This window comes from Tamandua tetradactyla, chromosome X, assembly GCF_023851605.1.
Source record: "Tamandua tetradactyla isolate mTamTet1 chromosome X, mTamTet1.pri, whole genome shotgun sequence".
In the NCBI taxonomy this organism is placed as follows: Eukaryota; Metazoa; Chordata; class Mammalia; order Pilosa; family Myrmecophagidae; genus Tamandua; species Tamandua tetradactyla.
This window is the reverse complement of record NC_135353.1, coordinates 164,992,513-165,011,839: the sequence shown is the minus strand read 5'-3', so window position 1 is coordinate 165,011,839 and position 19,327 is coordinate 164,992,513. Positions and strand designations below refer to the sequence as shown.

General features: G+C 43.7%; 1 protein-coding gene across 3 annotated transcripts in view; it reads right to left on the bottom strand.

Moving 5' to 3' along the window:
- Positions 1-19,327, bottom strand: part of MID1 (midline 1) — a 349,759-nt gene that overhangs the window by 107,888 nt on the left and 222,544 nt on the right. For all 3 annotated transcript variants that reach the window (XM_077146131.1, XM_077146132.1, XM_077146133.1), the window contains exon 2: positions 11,493-12,208. In XM_077146131.1, the coding sequence (XP_077002246.1) occupies positions 11,493-12,152 (660 nt within the window). In that variant the 5' untranslated portion in view covers positions 12,153-12,208. The remainder of the gene's footprint in view (positions 1-11,492; positions 12,209-19,327) is intronic.

Sequence of the window (19,327 nt, the reverse complement as noted above, 5' to 3'; positions counted from 1 at the left end):
CCCCTGAGGGTTGTTCCAAGTCTCTCATGTCAGCCAGAAATCCAAGTCAACTCTATAACTACCGAGAAATGTATGACACTGTAAGGAAATCCACAACTGGATTGCACTAAAGGCTTTGCTGTAATACTAAGATATGTGCCAATCACCATGCTAGGTCCTTTTCTTTTTTGGTGAGAAATGAAAAATGTGTTTTCTCTGCCAGCTTACAGAGCATCATGGATATGAAGAGACCTCAAATGTCCAGACCATGAAGCGAGTCAGTTTTAAGTGGATTTTGCAAATGCAGTTGTTTCAGATTTTTCTAGAATGCCTATGTCCCATACTGGCAATACATCAAATCTTTAGCCACTGTGCTGGTTTGAAAAGATGTATGTCCCCTAGAAAAGCCATGTTTTAATCAAAATCCGATTTCGTAAAGGCAGAATAATCCCTATTCAATACTGTATATCTGAAACTGTAATCAGATCATCTCCCTGGGATGTGATTTAATCAAGAGTGGTTGTTAAACTGGATTAGATGACGACATGTCTCTACCCATTTGGGTGGGTCTTGAGATATTTCTGGAGTCCTATAAAAGAGAGAACATTTTGGAGAATGAGTGCGACTGAGAAAGAGCAGAGAAGAACGACATAGCCATGGGAGCCCACAAGTCGGCGACCTTTAGAGATGAAGAAGGAAAATGCCTCCTTGGTTGCTTCATGAAACAGGAAGCCAGGAGAAGCAGCTAGCAGATGACACCGTGTTCACCATGTGCCCTTCCAGATGAGAGAGGAATCCTGACTGTGTTCACCATGTGTCCTTCCACTTGAGAGAGAAACCCTGAGCTTCATCGGCCTTCTTGAACCAAGGTATCTTTTCCTCGATGCCTTTGATTGGACATTTCTATAGACTTGTTGTAACTGGGACATTTTCTCGGCCTTAGAACTATAAACTAGCAACTTATTAAATTCCTGTTTTTAAAAGCCATTCTGATTCTGGTATATTGCATTCTGACAGCTAGCAAACTAGAACAGCCACCTTCACTGCTTCAGGCCATCACATCCACTGTATTATTTACCTATCCAGTATCAAAAAAAAAAGGTACCAGTCTTTTTAAGAATATCTAAATTATTGACTTGTCAGTAAAAAAAAAAAAAATGATAGAGAAGTTTGACTCTCATGGTCTAAAATTAGGAAACATGTTATTAACGTCATTTCAGCACATCTGAGACGCTTCAATTTTATAAGTGGCCAAGATGAACTGTATTCATTCAAAACCTGTCGACTTAAAGGCAAATACCATGCACAAAGAGCCAGTCCTGCCTAAATAAAGTCAAATCATTGTTTATCTCATATTAAGGCATTTCGGGAATGAAACGATCCAGGGGAGGGAGGTGGGTGGGCCCCTTTAAGCTGCATTCACCGTCCATCTGTCGCCACATGGGCCTCTCAGACCTGTCCTTTCCTCAGCAGTGCCATCTGGGTCCACGTGTGCGGACCCAGCTCCGGGCCTGAGGTCTGGCCCTTCAGGACCAACTCGCGCACGCCAGCTCGACTGCAGAAAATGCCTTGCGTGGGGCTCTTTAAGGCAGTCTGAGCGGCATCCTTCCAAAGCCAGGCCGCGGCGGTCATTTCCAAAACATGCGACAAGGTGCCATCCGCCACCCGGGAGGGTAGGCTGCAGCCAGGCCAGCTGTGTGCTAGAAACCACCGTAAAATCACTGCATTTCTTCCTGCGACCCGCCAAAGACACTTGAGAAATGACCGGACCACGTGAAGGGAGGCCCTGCCCAGCTGCCATTGCCGGATGCGGCAGAGGAGACCCAGACCAGGACAGTGAGGGAACTGGTCAGCCTCTCCTCCCTCTCTCAGCCTCAATTTCCTCATCTGCATAGAAGGACTAAAAAATACGAGCTCCAAGTTTCATTAGGTTTGTGGTAGTCATTCCCAGGGCTGAGTGGCACCCTCCTTAGGGTGAAGCCGAACGCTGGAAGAATCACAAGTCCCTCCCAGCATGCCTTGCTGCCTGCAAACAACACACTAGAAAGCAGGAAAAGGGTTGCATTTCTGCCTGCAACGGAGAGCTCCTCAGCCTCCAGGGGGATGGTCTGAATCGCATAATTTTACGTGTTTCTGTTGACAGGCTGGTGGGGTTTGACCTCTGCTGCTGCTTCACTTGGCCAATTCTAAAGGACACCCCAAAATATAAAGTAACGTGAACGCCTCTCCCCATTCTGTTCTCCTGGGGACAGTCACACTCCTCTTCCTGAGAGCCGCACTGGAATGTTCCTTCAGAAAATGTACTTTACATCGTTCCCTTTCTCAAAAGGAAATGCACTTCAGTGGCATTCCACAGAGAGGGGCAAAAACGCCCCCATCTTTAGCCTGGCATTCACACCCCTTCTGACCTTCCCCCAAGGTGACGTTTTTAACAGCACCTCTGCGGCTCCCGGCGCACTGGCCAGCGCTGTCTGCGTCCCAGGCTGTCCCGCCTCTGCCTGCCAACAGGTCTCTGCTGGCCCCACTTCCACGAAACGCCTCGCTCTTCTCCTCTGATGCATAATCTACCGATCTGTCAAGGCAGCTCAAGTACGACCTCCCTGAAGCAAGGTTTCTTGTCTACTCAAAATCAGAGCTCACTCTTCCTCTCCTGAATCCCGAAACACTCATCTAACCATCGATTCCGCACATGGCCATCAGCAAGTATTCAGCAGTTGTTGTGCCTCTGCTCTCTGCCAGGCACTTTAGGGTAACAAACACACAAACAAACAAACCTACAAAGCACATGAAAGGAACAGCATGGACCCTTGTCCCTGCATCTCACACACAAATGACACAAACGGTGGTTAACAGATCATTTGCAGTCCGTCTCCCTCCTGGGTCTGTGCCCGTCAACACTCTGTCCTGGGGGCCTGGGCGCTGCACAGAGGGCTGCCAGATGTTACAGGCTTGTTCTGTGGCAGCCACGGGGTGAAGTAGTTACATGAACTACTTTACTTTCCCCTCCCAAGTGTTTGCGCAAGTAAGTACACTAGGAGCCTGGTTTACAGACGAGTACAATGCGGCACAGGAAGGTTCAGCGAGCTGCCCCAGAATTCCATTTGTCCACACAGCCTAGGACGAAGGAGGGCCTCGTGCACTTGCCTGTGCATTTTCCAGAACTCTCCGAGATTACCAAAACTTATTCCACTAATAATAAATCAACAGTCAATAATACATTCCTCCTTGCAGGTGAAGGGTGAGGTGGCACTTCAGATGAAATAGTAAGGTGGGGGGGGAGAGCAGGAAGCACTGAACTTATTGGTAAGAACCTATCGCTGGAGGTATTTTCTTTAATTCGGCATAACATAAATATTTTTGTATCAAGTAGCAAAATCAAACTATAATTTTAATACATTTTACAAATCTCTGAAAATCTCATTTTCATCACATGGGACTTTTTTTTTTAACCTATTGCAGACTAAAGAAATAGTCCCCGGAAATAAGCATAAGCAGAATTGCTTTTTGAAGCAGTTAGCTGAAACTAGTGGCACTCCAAATAACCAAGATATTTTAGAAGACATAGATCTTATGTATTCATATAGCCCAACGGCATCACCTGGTGAAAAGTCATATACCTACGTATTAGATTATCTGCAACTAGTGTGAACTAGTTTGAAAAAAATACGTAAGGTTACACAAAAGATTTCATACATGGTTAGAAAAAAAAAAAGTAAAAATAAGCAAGAACAACTGCTACCAGGGATTTTACTGCCATCTAGTAGATTCAACATCATTTTCGAATACTTTACACCACGATGGGCGCAGCAGCCCTCTCCCAGAAGTCTCATCTCCTTCGCGCAGGTCTGGGTCGGTGGCCCTGGTTTGAGTACCGTGTCCTCCCTCTGCTTTCAGCAGAGCCAAATATCTGTCTCTTGGAATTCCCTACTAGGCTGTAACTTCCATGAATATTTCTGTTCATATTGCTGCTATTTATTAAGTGTGCATTAATTTCATTTTTTTGTGATCTCACAAAAAACCTATCTGCTAGGTATGGTTGATGTGAGAGCAAATGAAATAATAGGTATCATGGGCTATCAAGTAAGTGGTGTGAACCGTTCTAGAAATATTCATACTGAAGTTTATCAAACTTCCCACCATTAAATTTAAACCATCAAAAAGGGAATATAGACTAAAATAATGGTTCATTTCCAGATGGATAAAATACATCATCATAGCTGGCTCAGTTCTTACTTAGAAATGATCTCATTGTATATCAGAACAAATACCTGCAATATTATTGTGAATTTAATTCCACATTTTCGTGGAGCACTAATAGTTGATCAATGAAACATGACAAGTACTTATTGAGAACCAGTTATCTTGTGGTCAGTCCCATGTCACTGATAAAGCAGTGTCAGCGAAGATTAAGGCTTAAAACGTACAGGTTCCTATTTGGAACGATGGAAATGTTTGGGTAATGGGTGGCGGTGCTGGTAGTGCGGCATCATGTACGTAATGAGCAGCACTGAAACACGTATCTGAATGTGGCTACGAGGGGAAATGTTAGGTTGGATACATGACAGTAGGTACTAGAATAAAATTTTTTAAAAAATCCACAGAAGTGCACAGTACAAATAGTGAATCTGAAGTTAAACCATGGACTATAGTTATCAGTACAATTATAAAAATGTGTTTTCATCAATTATAACAAATGTACCACACCAATACAAGACGTAACTAAAAGGGTGGTATACGGGAGTCAGGTATTTTATGCATGCTTGTTCTGTAAACCCACTATTTCTTTAATTAAAAAAAAAACCTTCATGGGAAAGATAACAAGCATTTAACTTAGACAGCCAAGCACATACCAGGTAAGCGGTAAGTGGTAAACACTAGATTCTTCTTACGGCCCGGGGTCTCTCTACCTCGGAGCTGCAGACATTTGGGGTCAGATCTTTCTCTATTGTGGGGCTGGCTTCTTCATGGCAGGACACTTAGCCGCATCCCTGGCCTGTGCCAACCAAAAATGTCTCCAGACATTGCCAAACGTCCCCTGGGGTGGGGGTCGGGGGGGTGATACCCTGGTTGAGAACCACTTTGAAAAGCAAAGAAGTCTATGGAAGGAACAGTGATTTTTATTGGGATCGCCACTGGGACTTCCCATGTGAACGGGGCTTTTGAAGCCCGGTTAGGTTTAAGGGAGGAGCTTAATTGGTTCAAGGGAACACTATGAATCAAAATGCGGACACAGGCCCAGGAAAGGCTGCAGATTATATCTGAAGGCACCCTGGACACAGGAGAGGTGATCATGGAGCTAAGTTGAGCTTTGATCCTGCAGACAAGTGTCATTACTTGTGGAGCAGGTAACGACAAGAGATAAATATGATTTAGGAAAGTGAATTCGGTGACAGCGTCTAGGGTGGATTGGTGGTGGTGGGGCTAGCAGGAGAGAGACACCCAGGAGGAGGCTCCTGCAATGGCACAGGAAAGGTGGGATGGCTACGAGGTCACGAGAAGGAAACAACACAACTCTCAGTAGGAATATTGATCAAGATGCTGGAGACACGAGATCAATAGAAGATGCCATCTAAGAAAAGGATGCTCAATCTTGTTCAGCACAGAAGAATGGCAGAGGTGTGGTGCTGGAGTCAAACACAGGCGCTCCCAAAATCTACAATGAAGGGAAGTTCTGAGACCAATTCTATAATACTGACAGCATCCTTGCCTATGGTAGGAGAACGCCCTAATGTTTACAACACAGAATGCAATGCCCTGCACTTTGTAAGTTTCAAAAAATATGCCATATTTGCTGAAAAAATTTTCACAAGTAACTGCCCAGTAGAGAAACATTTTTAAAGAATGGGGCTTTAAAAATACAAACAGATAAGTGTATGAAGACAAAGGTGAAAGGTCATGTATCTTCTGAAATGCAAAGCATTATTGGCATTGGTTTGAAAGGACACTGATGCTGCCTCGTGAAATGTGCTTCCAAGACTCACAGATGATGAGGACGTTTTCAAGATATCCCCATCCTTCCTACTCTCTCTGCCAGTGATTAATTGATGAAGTCCAAGACCATGAACTTTCCGTGCAGGAACACTTTTCGTTTAGCACATCTACAACACCAAATAGAGTTAGAAAGACACCGGGGATTACTAAGCAATAACTGAGTGCTTGAAAGAGGGGATCAATGTAAAATACCAGAATGTATAAAATTGGTTGGGTGGGGAGAAGGAGACGTTTATTAATTAACTTTAGCCTTCGCAGTTAAATTGACCCATAAACACTTCCAGGGTAGCCAAGGAAAAAATTGTATCTTAATCCAGAAGAAGATAGGAGAGAAGAAAAGTCTTTTTTTTAAAAGGCTGGACAACTTAAACAAACAAACAAAAAAGATGGCTGAAAAGCATCCAAATACATCCATGTTCCCAGTCAATGTAAAGGGATCATACAGTCCAGATAAAGCAAAGCTTGTCAGAATACATAAAAACTATTTCATACCCATCTGTTTGATAGTAACAGGAAACACATCTAAAATAAAGAGTCACAGAAAAGATCAAAACGAAAAGCATAGAAGCATATACTGGGGGAATACAAACACTGCTTCTCCTCACCCCAAAACCATAATAGTTATTGTAATATCTGTATTGCAAAATAACATCTATTGTAAAATAGACTTTATGGAAAAAACATCCTTAGAGATAATAAGTATCCCTACTTATTAATCATTGCAATAAGGAATACTGATAAAAGGGTTAATACACCAGAGGGATATAAAATTCTGAACTTATACGTATTTAATAGCATAGCTTCAAAAGATAAAGCAAGAATTTCACTCTCATAGTGGGAGCTTTAAATGTACCTCTCCTAGTAATTGATTGATCAAGCCAACTTAAAAGAAAAAAAACAAAAACAAGTGCGCTTACAGAATATTTGAACCTTAAGTTTATTCTAATGGTTAATGTGCAAAACTAAGTCCATACATAAGAATAGGAATTTGTCTCAAGTCCATGTGGAATATTAATAAGGCATTTAACCTAGGTCAATAATAAAAAGACACTTTTTATTAAAACGTACATATGTCTGGTTTTAAAAAGTTATAAATAATTCATGGGTCAAGGAGAAACGATGGAAATTTGAAAATACCTACAACTGATGATAACCGAAAAACCACATCTAAAACTTGGAGGAAGTGGTTAAGACAGTGAAGTCTATAGCCTTAAAATTTAGCAGAAAGGAAAAGTTTTCAAAATAAATGAGCCAAGCATCCATCTTAAAAAGTTAGAAAAAAGACAACAGAATTAACCCAAAGATAGCTAAATGCAAAAAAAGATTAAAGTAGACATACAATTAAGTTTCAATAAAGAGGACCAACTCAGTGAAAACTCTGATTTTTGTCGTGGTCAATTAAAAATAAATAATAAAATAAGAAACCTCTGACAACATTGATAAAGAAAAAGGGGGAAGGCACATAAAACATATTAGGAATGAAAAGGAGTCCAAAGAAGAGATGCAACAAAATGAAAAGGACAGTAAGAGCAAATGACAAATAATTCATTAGGTAAAACATTGAAAAGAGATTAAATGGGAAAATTCCTAGGAAAATATAAATGGCAAAGAATGACTTAGAAGAAATAGGAAACCCGAGTATTTTATAACCAGTAACTAATCTGAATCACTAGTTAAAATCTTCCCACAGAGGATATACGAAGACCAGAAGTGAATTCTACCAAACATTCAAGGAACAGATAAGAATAATTTGGGTGACGAGAATATACTTATTGTTGCTATACTCACTGCCATCTCTTGTCTGCAGAATGAAATATCGCTAATGGAAATACTGTTGACATGGATTTGCCTCTATATAATTTGCATTCAGCAAAATTCTAACATTAAAATTAATTTGAAAAATAGATATATGCATGGATATATTCATATATGCCTACTTGTATACACATACAGTGTGATGTCTACGTGTGTGCCATCACACTGGAATCTGTGCTGTACCTGCTACTATTTTCAAAGAAGAAGCAAATTTTAGAATTTCTGAAGGGGGAAAAGAAATTTAGGACACTATCTACTTTCAACTCTCCTAATTCCAAATAAATGAAGTCCAAGACTCTCTAAAATATAGAACCTTAAAATCTATAAAACCCAAGAGTTAAATTTCATGTCTTCACCTACAGATGAGAAGGGTTACATAGGAAGGCTGGGTTTTAACTGGAAGCTTTATCAGACTATTTAAAAAATTACAATGGGATGATCCATTGAAATACACGTTATACAAATAAATTCCCTTCAGCCAGTATTTAGACTCAGAATAGCAAAACAATGGTTTGCAACATCAGCTCCAGCTAACATGAAGGGGACTATGCTGAAATGGAAGGGCAAGGAAAGGTCAATTTTTCCTGGTTTGTATATTTTTATAGGTGTAACCAGAGAAAAGGACCAAGAGCTCCATCATTGTGCGTTGGAACAGAAAAAGAGGAATTACTACATTGTAATTCCATTAAAACTGTGGAATGCATTATATTAAATGCTTTAACATGCTATATAGCTCACAGACCAAACTTTTAATCCAAGTTTGGAGGACTGAGAGGCTTCTTAAGATCCCATTAAAATGATGTAAAAGAGGCCCGTGCCATGGCATGCTTCAGTTAGAGACCTTTACATTTGGTAAGAAGACTTATCTCTTATCTTAAAACGGGGTTCAGGAAATGCTAGTCTAATTTTCTCTTTGCTTCAATATTCTGTAAATGCTTCCCAACGCAGAGTCTCCGAAAGCGCCAGATTACTGACACGAAGCTATTTCAGATCATTCGGAAGATCTTATTTGCATGAATTCCACACAATGGGATTTTTGTGTGTTTTTATTTCTTTCTTGTATGCTTAGAAAAGCTAAGTGCATCAAAGTGTATGCCAATTCCTTTTATAAGTGCATGTGTACTAAAATCTAACACGACTAAAAATGTTCCCCTAAGTTTACTGTTATTGGAAGAAATAATTATTCTCCATAATCATTGCAGGACTCTCCTCTTTATATGATACACTTTTACTAACATAAGGACAAAAGCATTTCCAAAGAGAAGACACCTAGATCACTGAATATCCAAATGAATTCAAACACATCTGTCATCTTATCTATGAAAGCATCCTCAAATTTCTCCAGGCTCTTAGTTCCCACATGGTCATAAATCTATATCTAGATGAGACGCTAGAGCCTCTGAAAAATACAAGTATAGAATACATTCATTTTTTTCAGACTAAGTAATTACCAAAATGATACTTCCTAGGTTTTGGTCCTTTCAGTATGCTACTACTTCCTTCAAAAATCAATATTTATATTGTACTTAGGTTTTAAACATACCAAGGAAGTACATATGTTCATAAACATGTGCTAACTGAAATCACAGAGGCACAAATGTCATATATTTTTAATGATTTTTTGCTGACATGAATGGCAAGTTTTAGAACAAACACCCAAGGCTAATATGTTATTTGTTCAAACGCTCAGATGGCTCTAAATAAATGCTCATAAGCCTATTCTGTTGACTAGCTGTAAACGTGTCTTCGCACACTGGATGCTATTTACAGGCTTAGATTTCTGTAAGTAGGAAAAATCTATAGTACATCATTAGTTGTCAGGCCCTCCACGGGTCTGGACCAACGAACACGAGCCCACTGGATTGGTTAGACAACTGGGCAGGGCTCCGAACAGAACAGCTTCATTTTCATCACACACACAAAAAGGCTAGAGCATGAGTATCTCCCTCCTAAATCAGGGGATGCTACTTAAATAATTAATAATGTCCATGACAGCGTGCAAGCAATGAGCAGAACTTGACCACCAGGCTTAAATATCAAGTCTGGGAGCTGTAGAACAGCAAACATTACTATGTATCAACAAAGGATCACAGAAAGGCAGCACTAATCCAATCAAAGGAACGTTTTTGATGAGGGAAAAAAGCCAATGTGGCCCATTTATGTTTTGCAAAGCCAAAATCAAATACCCATGTCTGATCATCCTTAACATCCCTTCCCTTTCCCCCCAAAAAGAAAAAGTCAAGAAGAAAGATCTCAGTTTCTAAAAAGTCATGATGGCCATATTGATTTCTGAAGAATGTGTTTTAGAGGCATCACTCACACATGCATTGGGTCTTTGCTGTCAATAATTTTGGTAGTATTTTCTCATACTAGTGTCATGGCACTACACTAGAAAACCAGACGCCATCTGTCTTCCATTGCCTCGCCTAAGTCCTTGGGCCTAAATTCTTCTCCTTGGTTTAAAGATGCGGCTACCCTGTCCCTCTTCGGACACTCTAAGTGTTGCACGCTGCCCAGGCGGCGCCTGTTTCTCGTGTGCCATTCAGAAGCAGGGACACGCTCCGGCACGTCAACTTCCCCGAGCAGAACAAGAAAGAGCAAAGCCAAATTGTAGGTGTGCTCCGTTCATCCCACGGTCACCAAATTCACTACGCAGCCTGAGCAAACACAACCACTCAGCACTAAGGAGAAACGGGAGGGACTGCAGTTGAAGGTGACAATTTTCTCTGAGTGACAATCCTCTTTTGACCCTGCGATTCCTTTTGTTTGATCAACCACAAGGGAGGTGTTTTTCCTGAGAGGAAGGACTTCAATGTATATTTACCCAAAGCTCTTAATTTATCCTTCCTTTCCTTTTAATTGTCTTGTGAGCTAAAATTAGCTGGTGAGCCCAGCGTCCGACCAGCAGAGGCAAACCCTGCCGGCTGCGTTTGACAGTCCAGTACACCCACCGCCTCCTGAAGCCGGACGGGCACCTGGAGACGGGCCTTGTCATTTCGTCCCTGGGGCGTCCTGTCCACGTTTTGAGGGCGTTTTTGTTTGACATATAGTCGTATTAATTATTATCCCCTCGGCTGGAGTTAGAGTAATAATCTCATGTCCAAAGGGAAGTTCAAACCGTCTTGCCAGTACCCTTACTGAATAGAGTCTACACGAAAAGGAATTCATTTCGTGAAATCTGAGAGTGCCAGGGCACCCTACTTCACCAGTAAGCTGGGTATCACTTACACAGGAATAAAAGGTCACATGTCCCCTAAAATCCCACATGTGCTGCAGACATTCCTCATTCTCTTCTTTTGTTTGTGCAGTAACTAGATACAGGTACAATGAGAATGACATTAGTTTTCCCTGATTGAGGAAAATAAATGCCCAAAGCCAGATTTTATCTGCCATTCCTTCTCATTTGTGTTCTCTCTCTCTCTCTCCTCCTCCCCCTTCCCCATGCAAAACTGCAAGGTCTGAAAACGAGCCACATTTTTCAAATTCGCCCTCACCTTGACAACGCGAAAATTACAAGCAGCAGTCAACTTTTACAAGATACCCTCATTATGTAACGTGTACAGGCTGCCAAAAGCATGCAAACACGAATCCGGTAACAAAGGCTGAGGGGAGACCCCCGCCTGCCATGCAGCTAGCAGTGAAGGTGCCTCTGCTCCCCACAACATTTGCCGGCAGGAGGGGGTTGGCTTAGGGTGGGTCGGACTAACCTTCAACTTGTCATAGCGCTCACTCAGCGCCGCCACCTGATGGTCGCGGTGCCGCCCCACCAGCTTACACAAGGCACAGATGAGCTGGTCATCGGCCACGCAGTACATGTTCACCTTCTCGTCCTCGTGCTCCAGGCACATCAGCCCCCGGATGTGCGAGTCCGGGATGGGCTCGATCAGACGATGGCCCGTGAAGGGCTTCTTGTTCGGGTGAGTGGCTTTCAGGCACTCGTCGCAGTAGGACACTTCGCAAGTGACACAGGTCTTCACCGCGTCCTGGGCAGGGTCCTGGTCGCAGAACTGGCAGAGGACCTTCTCGGCGGAGGTCATGGCGTTGGCGTCCGTCGCGCGCTCCCGGCGGGTCTCGCTGGGGGAGTTGGGCCCGCTCACCGATGCCTTCTGGAACCTGTCGATGATGTTCTGCAGGGTGACGTTGCGCTTGAGCCCGTCTAGACCGCGCTGGCTGAGGGTGATGACATGCCGGCAGGTGGGGCACTGGAAGGCGGTGATGGACTCCACGGACTCGTTGGTGGCGCAGTGGGACACCAGGATGCGGTGGGCGCAGTTGAAACAGAGGCTGTGGGCGCAGGGCAGCAGGAGAGGGTCCTCGAAGAGCTCCAGACAAATAGGGCAGGTCAGTTCCGACTCCAGTGTTTCCATCTTCAGGCAAAGCTCTCCTGAGTCATCAGCAAAATCCACGGAAGCCGATCAGCTGTCTGGAAACAGAACAGAAGACGTGATTAGGCAAGAGGGGGTCAGCCGTGGGCGCTGTCGGCTTCGACTTGCCTCTCTGAAGAACTGCGAAGCCCAGCTCGCAGAAGGGCAGTACGGGGACATTCCAAGTCTGTGGGGAAACAAGGGGGGAGAGAGGAAGACAAACAAATCCCCCAAGCCAGCAGACCAGCCCACATTTTCTAAGCACAAGTCACTGAAAGTAGAACATTTTGTTGCCGTCGGTGCAGTTTGCTTTCTCAAGAGGCATGACTCCAAACTAGCAAGTTACTGAAACCTGAATTTGTACCTGATCACAATAATCTTTTTGCGTCTTGCATTGAAAATTAAAAACACAGAAACATTAGTTGATAAACTACAGATTCCTTCGTGACGTTGCACTGACAAACTTCGATATTAATGTACTTAAGTTCTGAGGAAGTTTTACCCCATAATACCAAACCAGGGCTAGAGCAAGAGAATGCCCATATGTAGAAATGGGCATGAGATGTACTGGAATCAAACGCAGACTTCATAATAAGGTTTACAATTTGGGATGTCAGATTCCAAAATATATTCCTGGGACAGCAAAACAGAAAAGACGCCTGTGATAGAGGCAGTATTTTGGTCAGGTGTTTCATACTCTTCCAAATAGTAATTCGACTGTCTAAACTGGCAGTGGGATAGGGTAGGCAGTGGGAAGCAAGGAGAAACAGCTGGGAGCCTCACATGGGAATCAACGACCTCATTACTGCACATGAGGACAGAGTCGATCCGAACAAGGGATTTCGTGGTTATACTTTTCCTTTGGTGAGCGCTAACGGTGATAACGTTTTCTGGTTAGAGAGCAACTTCAGGGAGCGGGCATCGCTCAGAGGACACTGCAAAGGCTGCGAGGGACCTCTGCATGGCCCGCCCAGCCTAAGAACGCCTGTCAAGGGCTTGTCACCGCTGCCAGAAACATGCTGGGGCGGCAAGAGGCCCTGTACTCAGAGCCGTGCCGGCCCAGGCACAGCCCCTGCCAGCTTTGTCACCTCCCTCCAGGCCGCTGTCGGGTGGCCCAGCTGCGCCCTCGCTTGCTGTAAAGACCTTGCTGCTTTTGTGAACTCTGCCTGCCTTCCCTTCAAAAAGGGCAGGGGGGAGAATCGCGCGCAAACCCGGGCTCATTAAGGATGAAGAGGCCTCCTGCTCATTAGCAGGCCTGGGAACCAACCTCTTTGAACCTTCTCCCTTTCAAGACCATTAGCAGAGGGCTGCGCTAACAGGACCGGAATGGGACACGCAGCCGTGGACGCCAGGGTCTCGTCGCCCGCCGGGGGGCCTTCTCAGGCGGATTCATGGGAAGGCTTCACATCCAAAGCCATGTTTAGTGATTCTGACAATCCGCCTCTGTGTATTCACACTTCCATTTATTTGCAAAATTAGCGATTCCTATAATACCCGGACCCTTTCTGAAACAGCAGCCCCCTGGATTACCATATGGTGCTTTGGTTAAACTACTGCCCATCCAGCTACTGACCGAATGGCAACTGGTCATTAAAAGCGCAAAGGATGTGCTGGCCTATTGACAATTAAAGAGCTACTGGCCTGGCATTTTCAAAAAAAAAAAAAAAAACTTCAACCCCTTCCCGAATATTTCCTACATTTGAATGAATAAAGGGACAGCTGAGATGTGAAATACTAAAGCGTGTCCTCTTTTCACAGCCTGAAGTGGAAACCCCAGGACTACTGTTGTAAGAAGCTTAATATCCACATTTGGGCTCAACGACTCATGCCTCCAGATGGGAGGAATGGAAAAGCTTTATGATCATTGTTTTGGTTAATCATGTGAAAACAGAATTCTCACTAAACCGTGTTTCTTTTCCCTTCCCAGGAGAAGCATGTAAGTGAAAGGAAAAAGGCTGCCCTTTGGTCTGCACCTCAGCTGAGGAATGGACATCCAATCACACAGGGAGAGCTGTGATCATTATTTTTTGTAATGCAGATGCCAGGATTTCAGCCCAGAGTGGTGACATCAGAATTTGTGGAGGCAAGTCCATTGTGTGTCCCAGAAGCGCTGCCATTCGAGTCACCCGTTCAAAGGCTGCTTACCGCACGCTGTGCACGGAGCTGGCTCGAGAAGCCAGAGCTCACCCTTCTCACCACCCCACCTCTATGACCCTGGGCCAAGTCACCATTGTCCCTTATCAACCTTTCTGATCAGTCTCCTGGCTTCCATCCATCCACTCTTGTCCCCCAGCCCCCAGCCCATTCTCCACTCTGAAGCCAGAGGTCCTGTCAAGATATGACAGAGCCTGCCTGTCCCCTGCTCAGGCCTCCAGGGGCTTTCCATCTATCTCCCTCGGAGAGCAATGCACCTCGGTCTAACCAGTCCCAGACAGCACAGACACACAGCCACCTCATTCCCGCCCACACTAGCCCCAGTACAGGGCCTCTTCGCGCGTCCTCAGACATGCCAAGCACGTCCCGTCCCCCCTCCCTTGCTCCTGCAGTGGCTTTTCCGATCCACGTGACTCTGTTCCAGTGTCACCTTCCCTGTGAACCCACGTAAAACCAAGACCCCCGTTACCACCACGACCACCCGCCCCTCGCGGAAATCCTTCTTCCCCCACCCCGTCTGGTTTTCTCCATAGCATTTCTCCCCGACATATTCTATTTGCTCCTTTATTGTTCCATCCCTCCCCACTTCTCCCCCAACACGAGAATAGAAGCTCCATGAGAGCAGAGACTTCCCTTTTCCCTACCTGACCGAATTAATGAAAGTACAGATGTTTGGGAATAGCCCTTGCCTTTAAGGATCATTCAAAAATATTAAACCAGAAGTCAGCAAACCCTTGCGACAAGAGGCCAAATGGCCAATATTTTTTACTTTGTGGGCCATACTGTCTCTGTCACCGCAACACAACTTTGCCATTGTCACACAAAAAGACACCGAAAATAATAAAAGAATGGACACAGCTATGTGCCAATAAAACTGTATTTACAATAACAGGAGGCAGGCTGGATCTGGCCTGCCGATCTCAATTTGCCGACCCATGCATTAGAAGACAAAGACACCTATAGCTAGCCAGGATATAAAAGGAAAAGCACTCTCGGAGAGGCATGAATGATATGCTGTACAGGCAACGGTGGCGGAGCAAGCTTCAGACAAGCATGTGCAAGTCGGGAGTGCAGGGGAAATGCTGTGCAATGGGATTTCACCCCGACATCAATGCAAATGATGCCAGTCTAGTGCTTACGGGCAATTCATGTAAGAATGATTTAATAGCAGCTGCTCAGAACGGGGTTTTTTCTTTTATTGCCATAGCACTTGGCACGGCCTCTCTGCAATTGTCTACCTGGTAAATGTTGGTTAACTGTATTAAGTGATGACTAAATACCTGGATGCAAAGTGAAGTTTGTGCAATTTTCTAAATCTTTTACCTGTAGGCAGGGTTTTGATTTAATATCGACAGTGGATCCTACTTTTATCCAGATTTCATCATGATTTTAGATATTTGTTCTTAAATTACTCACTGATAGGTTACTTGCAAGCACACATGCCATTTCCACGCCCCACCCCCCAAATTAGCACATTTTTATAAATTTTTTTTTAGCTTTCTTTAAAATGTCCTTTTGCGAAATTAAACAAAATACCATTCATTCCTTCACCAAATATTTGAGTGTGTCTGTATGTTTGGTGAGGGGGCAAGTAATGACAACACCTGGCCCTACCTCGGTGCTCTCAGAGTCCACTGGGGAGAAAAGATATACACAAACACATGGTTATGCAGTGCCAAAAAAAGACACCTGCCAAAGACAGACAGTGAATACTTAACTCTATATCAGAAGAGAAGGGGGCAGAGCGAAGCTGCCTAAAGGAGGCAACGTGTGAGGTGGGTGGTAGAGGCTGAACAGGGGTTCACCAATACAGAGAAGTGGGTGGGGAAGATATTGTGCCAAATATTGTTTTCTTTTTTTTTCTTCCTAGCCCTAGAAATTTATTCCCTGCGTCTCAAAATAAATAAATAAATAAATAAATAAATAAAAATGAGATTCTTAGTCTTCATGACAATGGGAGGAAATCACAGGGGCATAATATTGCCAGGAAATGGTATAGCTCAACATTTTTGTGAATGGACCGATGTGAGAGCCCTGGTCCTCATTCCCAGGAGGATATGGGTAATCAGGGGAACTCACTACAACAAACTGGGGGTAGCAACAATCCACAGCCCACAGCTCTGCTTGTCCATGGTTTGAATGTCCAGAATAGGCCATGGAATAGCGAGTGAAAGGGAAGTTGGACAGATGGTCAGAGGTTCTAGAGTCTTCCCCACCTCTGCTACCTATCAGCTGTGTGTCTGTGGGTGAGCCTCCACAGATGTACCCTACAATTCCTTTTAGCACTCACTGTAATCCCGTCCCTAAGCAGACCGTTACTGACAGGCTGCACTTAAGCAATGCATCCTGGAAGGAATGGATGGAAGATATCTTTCAAGAAACTATCTTCCAGATGTAAGACTGCTGAGAAAAGCACTTCTTTAAGATGAGAAAATAAATAAATGAACGTTCTGGTGGAAAATGATATGAATGACCTCCCTCTCTCATCCTGGGTATCACTGAAATTGTACATTTCTGAGTTTCCTCTCTCTGACCGCTGCTGACTTCTTCCTTCTCTAATCAATGCCTTGGTGTTTCCTAACATTCTGTCCTGCCTTCAAAAAAATCCATGCAGTCTGTGTGTTTTTTCATGTCTTGCCTCTATGAGATGGCTTCTAGGCTTGTATCTTAGTTCAACATGGAGAATTCTTTGCCTCATGTACTGTGAGTGCTTCAGACTAAAGCAGGCATCTCATGGAATTCATCACCTTCCATTCCAAACCTGTGGTGGCCTCTAGAAGCTGGGAAAGGCAAGAAAAGAGATTCTCCCTTAGCGCCTCCCGAAAGGAACACAGCCCTGTAGACACTTTGATGTTAGCCCCATGAGACCTATGTGGGTCCTCTGACCTCCAGAATGGCAAGATGAATTTGTTTTAAGCCATTAAGTTTGTGGTAATTTGTTATAGCAGCAAGAGGAAACTTATACACTCTCCATCCCCCAAATCCAAATCACTAACCAAGAACAGAGCCTCAACCCTTAGTAGTGCTTTCTATTCCTTTTGGTTTCCTTCTCTCTGTTCCTACCATCTCTGTGTTGACCCAGGCTCTCTTTACTATTCCTAAACTGTTACCACCACCCCAAAAATTCCTCATTTCATTTCTCACCGCCAATCTTTCCTCCTTTTTGGGGGGAGATTTCATTGGTTTTCTTGGTTTTTGGTGACTTCATATTAAACAGAGAATTATTTTTTCAAAAAAAGGTGGCTGTAAATGTTGTGACGTATCTTAAATGTTTACATTTAGCAAAGAAAAGCTTTTAACTGAGAAGCACAAAGCAATATGATTATCCTATTCACAAAATAAAGTATTTATTTTAAAATATCATTTCCTAGGACCCAAGAGAGAAGTTAGTAATAGGCCATGGGTTCAAAGATTTCTGATTCATCTTATTCTTTCAATAGAGTTGGATTCGTGCTAGGCCCGAGATGGGCATGTGTGTGCACACGGCTCATATGGAGATGACGGTCATAGTCTAAGTTGGAGGCCAACCATGAATGTGTGGTCTAAGCCAAATGACCATTCCTCCCACACCACGACCCAACCTAGATGTAAGAGGTGCATGCCTGTTGGGATAAAGGAAAACTAAGTTGCAGGGAGAGGCAAATTAGAGGTGAGGGCTGTAGGGATGACTGGATTCTGGCACCCAGCTGACGCCTAAAGGTGGCTCTGGCTCATCATGCGCCTGGGCAAGTAGCCCCTTTCTCCCTTTGGGCTCCAGGCATCTTCATCCCAAGGCTGGGCACTCACCCCAGGGAGAGAGGAGGGCTTTCTTTTGTTAAATGTACAGGACACTGGAGCAAAGAGATTGAAGGAGAAAATTCCCAGTGCAAGAGAAAGGAAATGGGGACTCAAAGAGTTCAACCGTGGGGTTTGGACTTGAGAAGGGAGATGGGGGAATGAAGAACGACTGCTCCTAGGGATTACTGTTAAAGGCCAAGGACATGGAATTTAAGGGGGTGGGGTGGTCATGTCTGTTGGACTCATCTTTCATGTCTCCTCAGCCTCACCTAGCCTTTTGAAAGGGCAAAAATATTGGCTTGGCAAGTCACAGCAGGCAGAACACTGAACCCCAAGCCTATGCAGTCCCACGGCCCTTGCAACTATCCCGCTCAGTAGGTCGTTATAGAATTTCACAACTTTATTCTTTATAATCTCTCCTGACTTCCACTCTGACATAATCAAGATAACCTGCACTTTTAACTTCCTAAATGAGAGCAGTCTTGAAGAAACACCCAGGACCCTGGTGAAAATAGGATGTATTGAAAGGTCCAATTCATGGTCAAAGTCAATGGGCAGGCTTCCCAGTTCAGAATCCCAAGGATATGGAAGTCTCATTTACGAACTGACCAAGAATTAGTAGTAACCAGACCAAATGCATTTAAGAGTTCACTCACCCTTTTGGATGTGATACTGAATCGCCATGTCCAACATGATATTTTTCTTTTAAATTTCTCTTAGTGGAAGACTTGACATTTTAATAGAAAGATAAAACCATCTCTCAGCGCTTCCTAAAATGCATTCTGCACCATGTCTGCATACTCTGTGAGAAATAGTTATTTTTCTCACTTGAAATATATGACAAAGGACATGCATTCTGTCCACAGAAAATGTTACTCTTTGTCCCTCACTCTGCATGGCTCCAAAGGCCTTCACTCTCAGAGAAATCAGCAAGTCATTAGACCAAGCGATAAACGTAGATCCCAACACTGGATGGCCTCGGGTCAGTTGTAACTTCCAGGTTTCTCTCAGCCACTGCCCAGCTCCTTCCTAAGGTACATCCTCCCTTTTTCCCCCCAACTGTCCTCTGAGGTATGGAAACTAAGCTGGATTATTCAATTTGCCAAAGAACAACTGAGATGACAAAGACACTATCAAAACTACTCAACGTTATACTAAGTCAAATAAAAAGAGTTTGGAAAAAGAAACACCTAAAAGAAAGGCTATGAAGCGGTTTAATTATTTGAGAATAAATGTCTAAAATATGA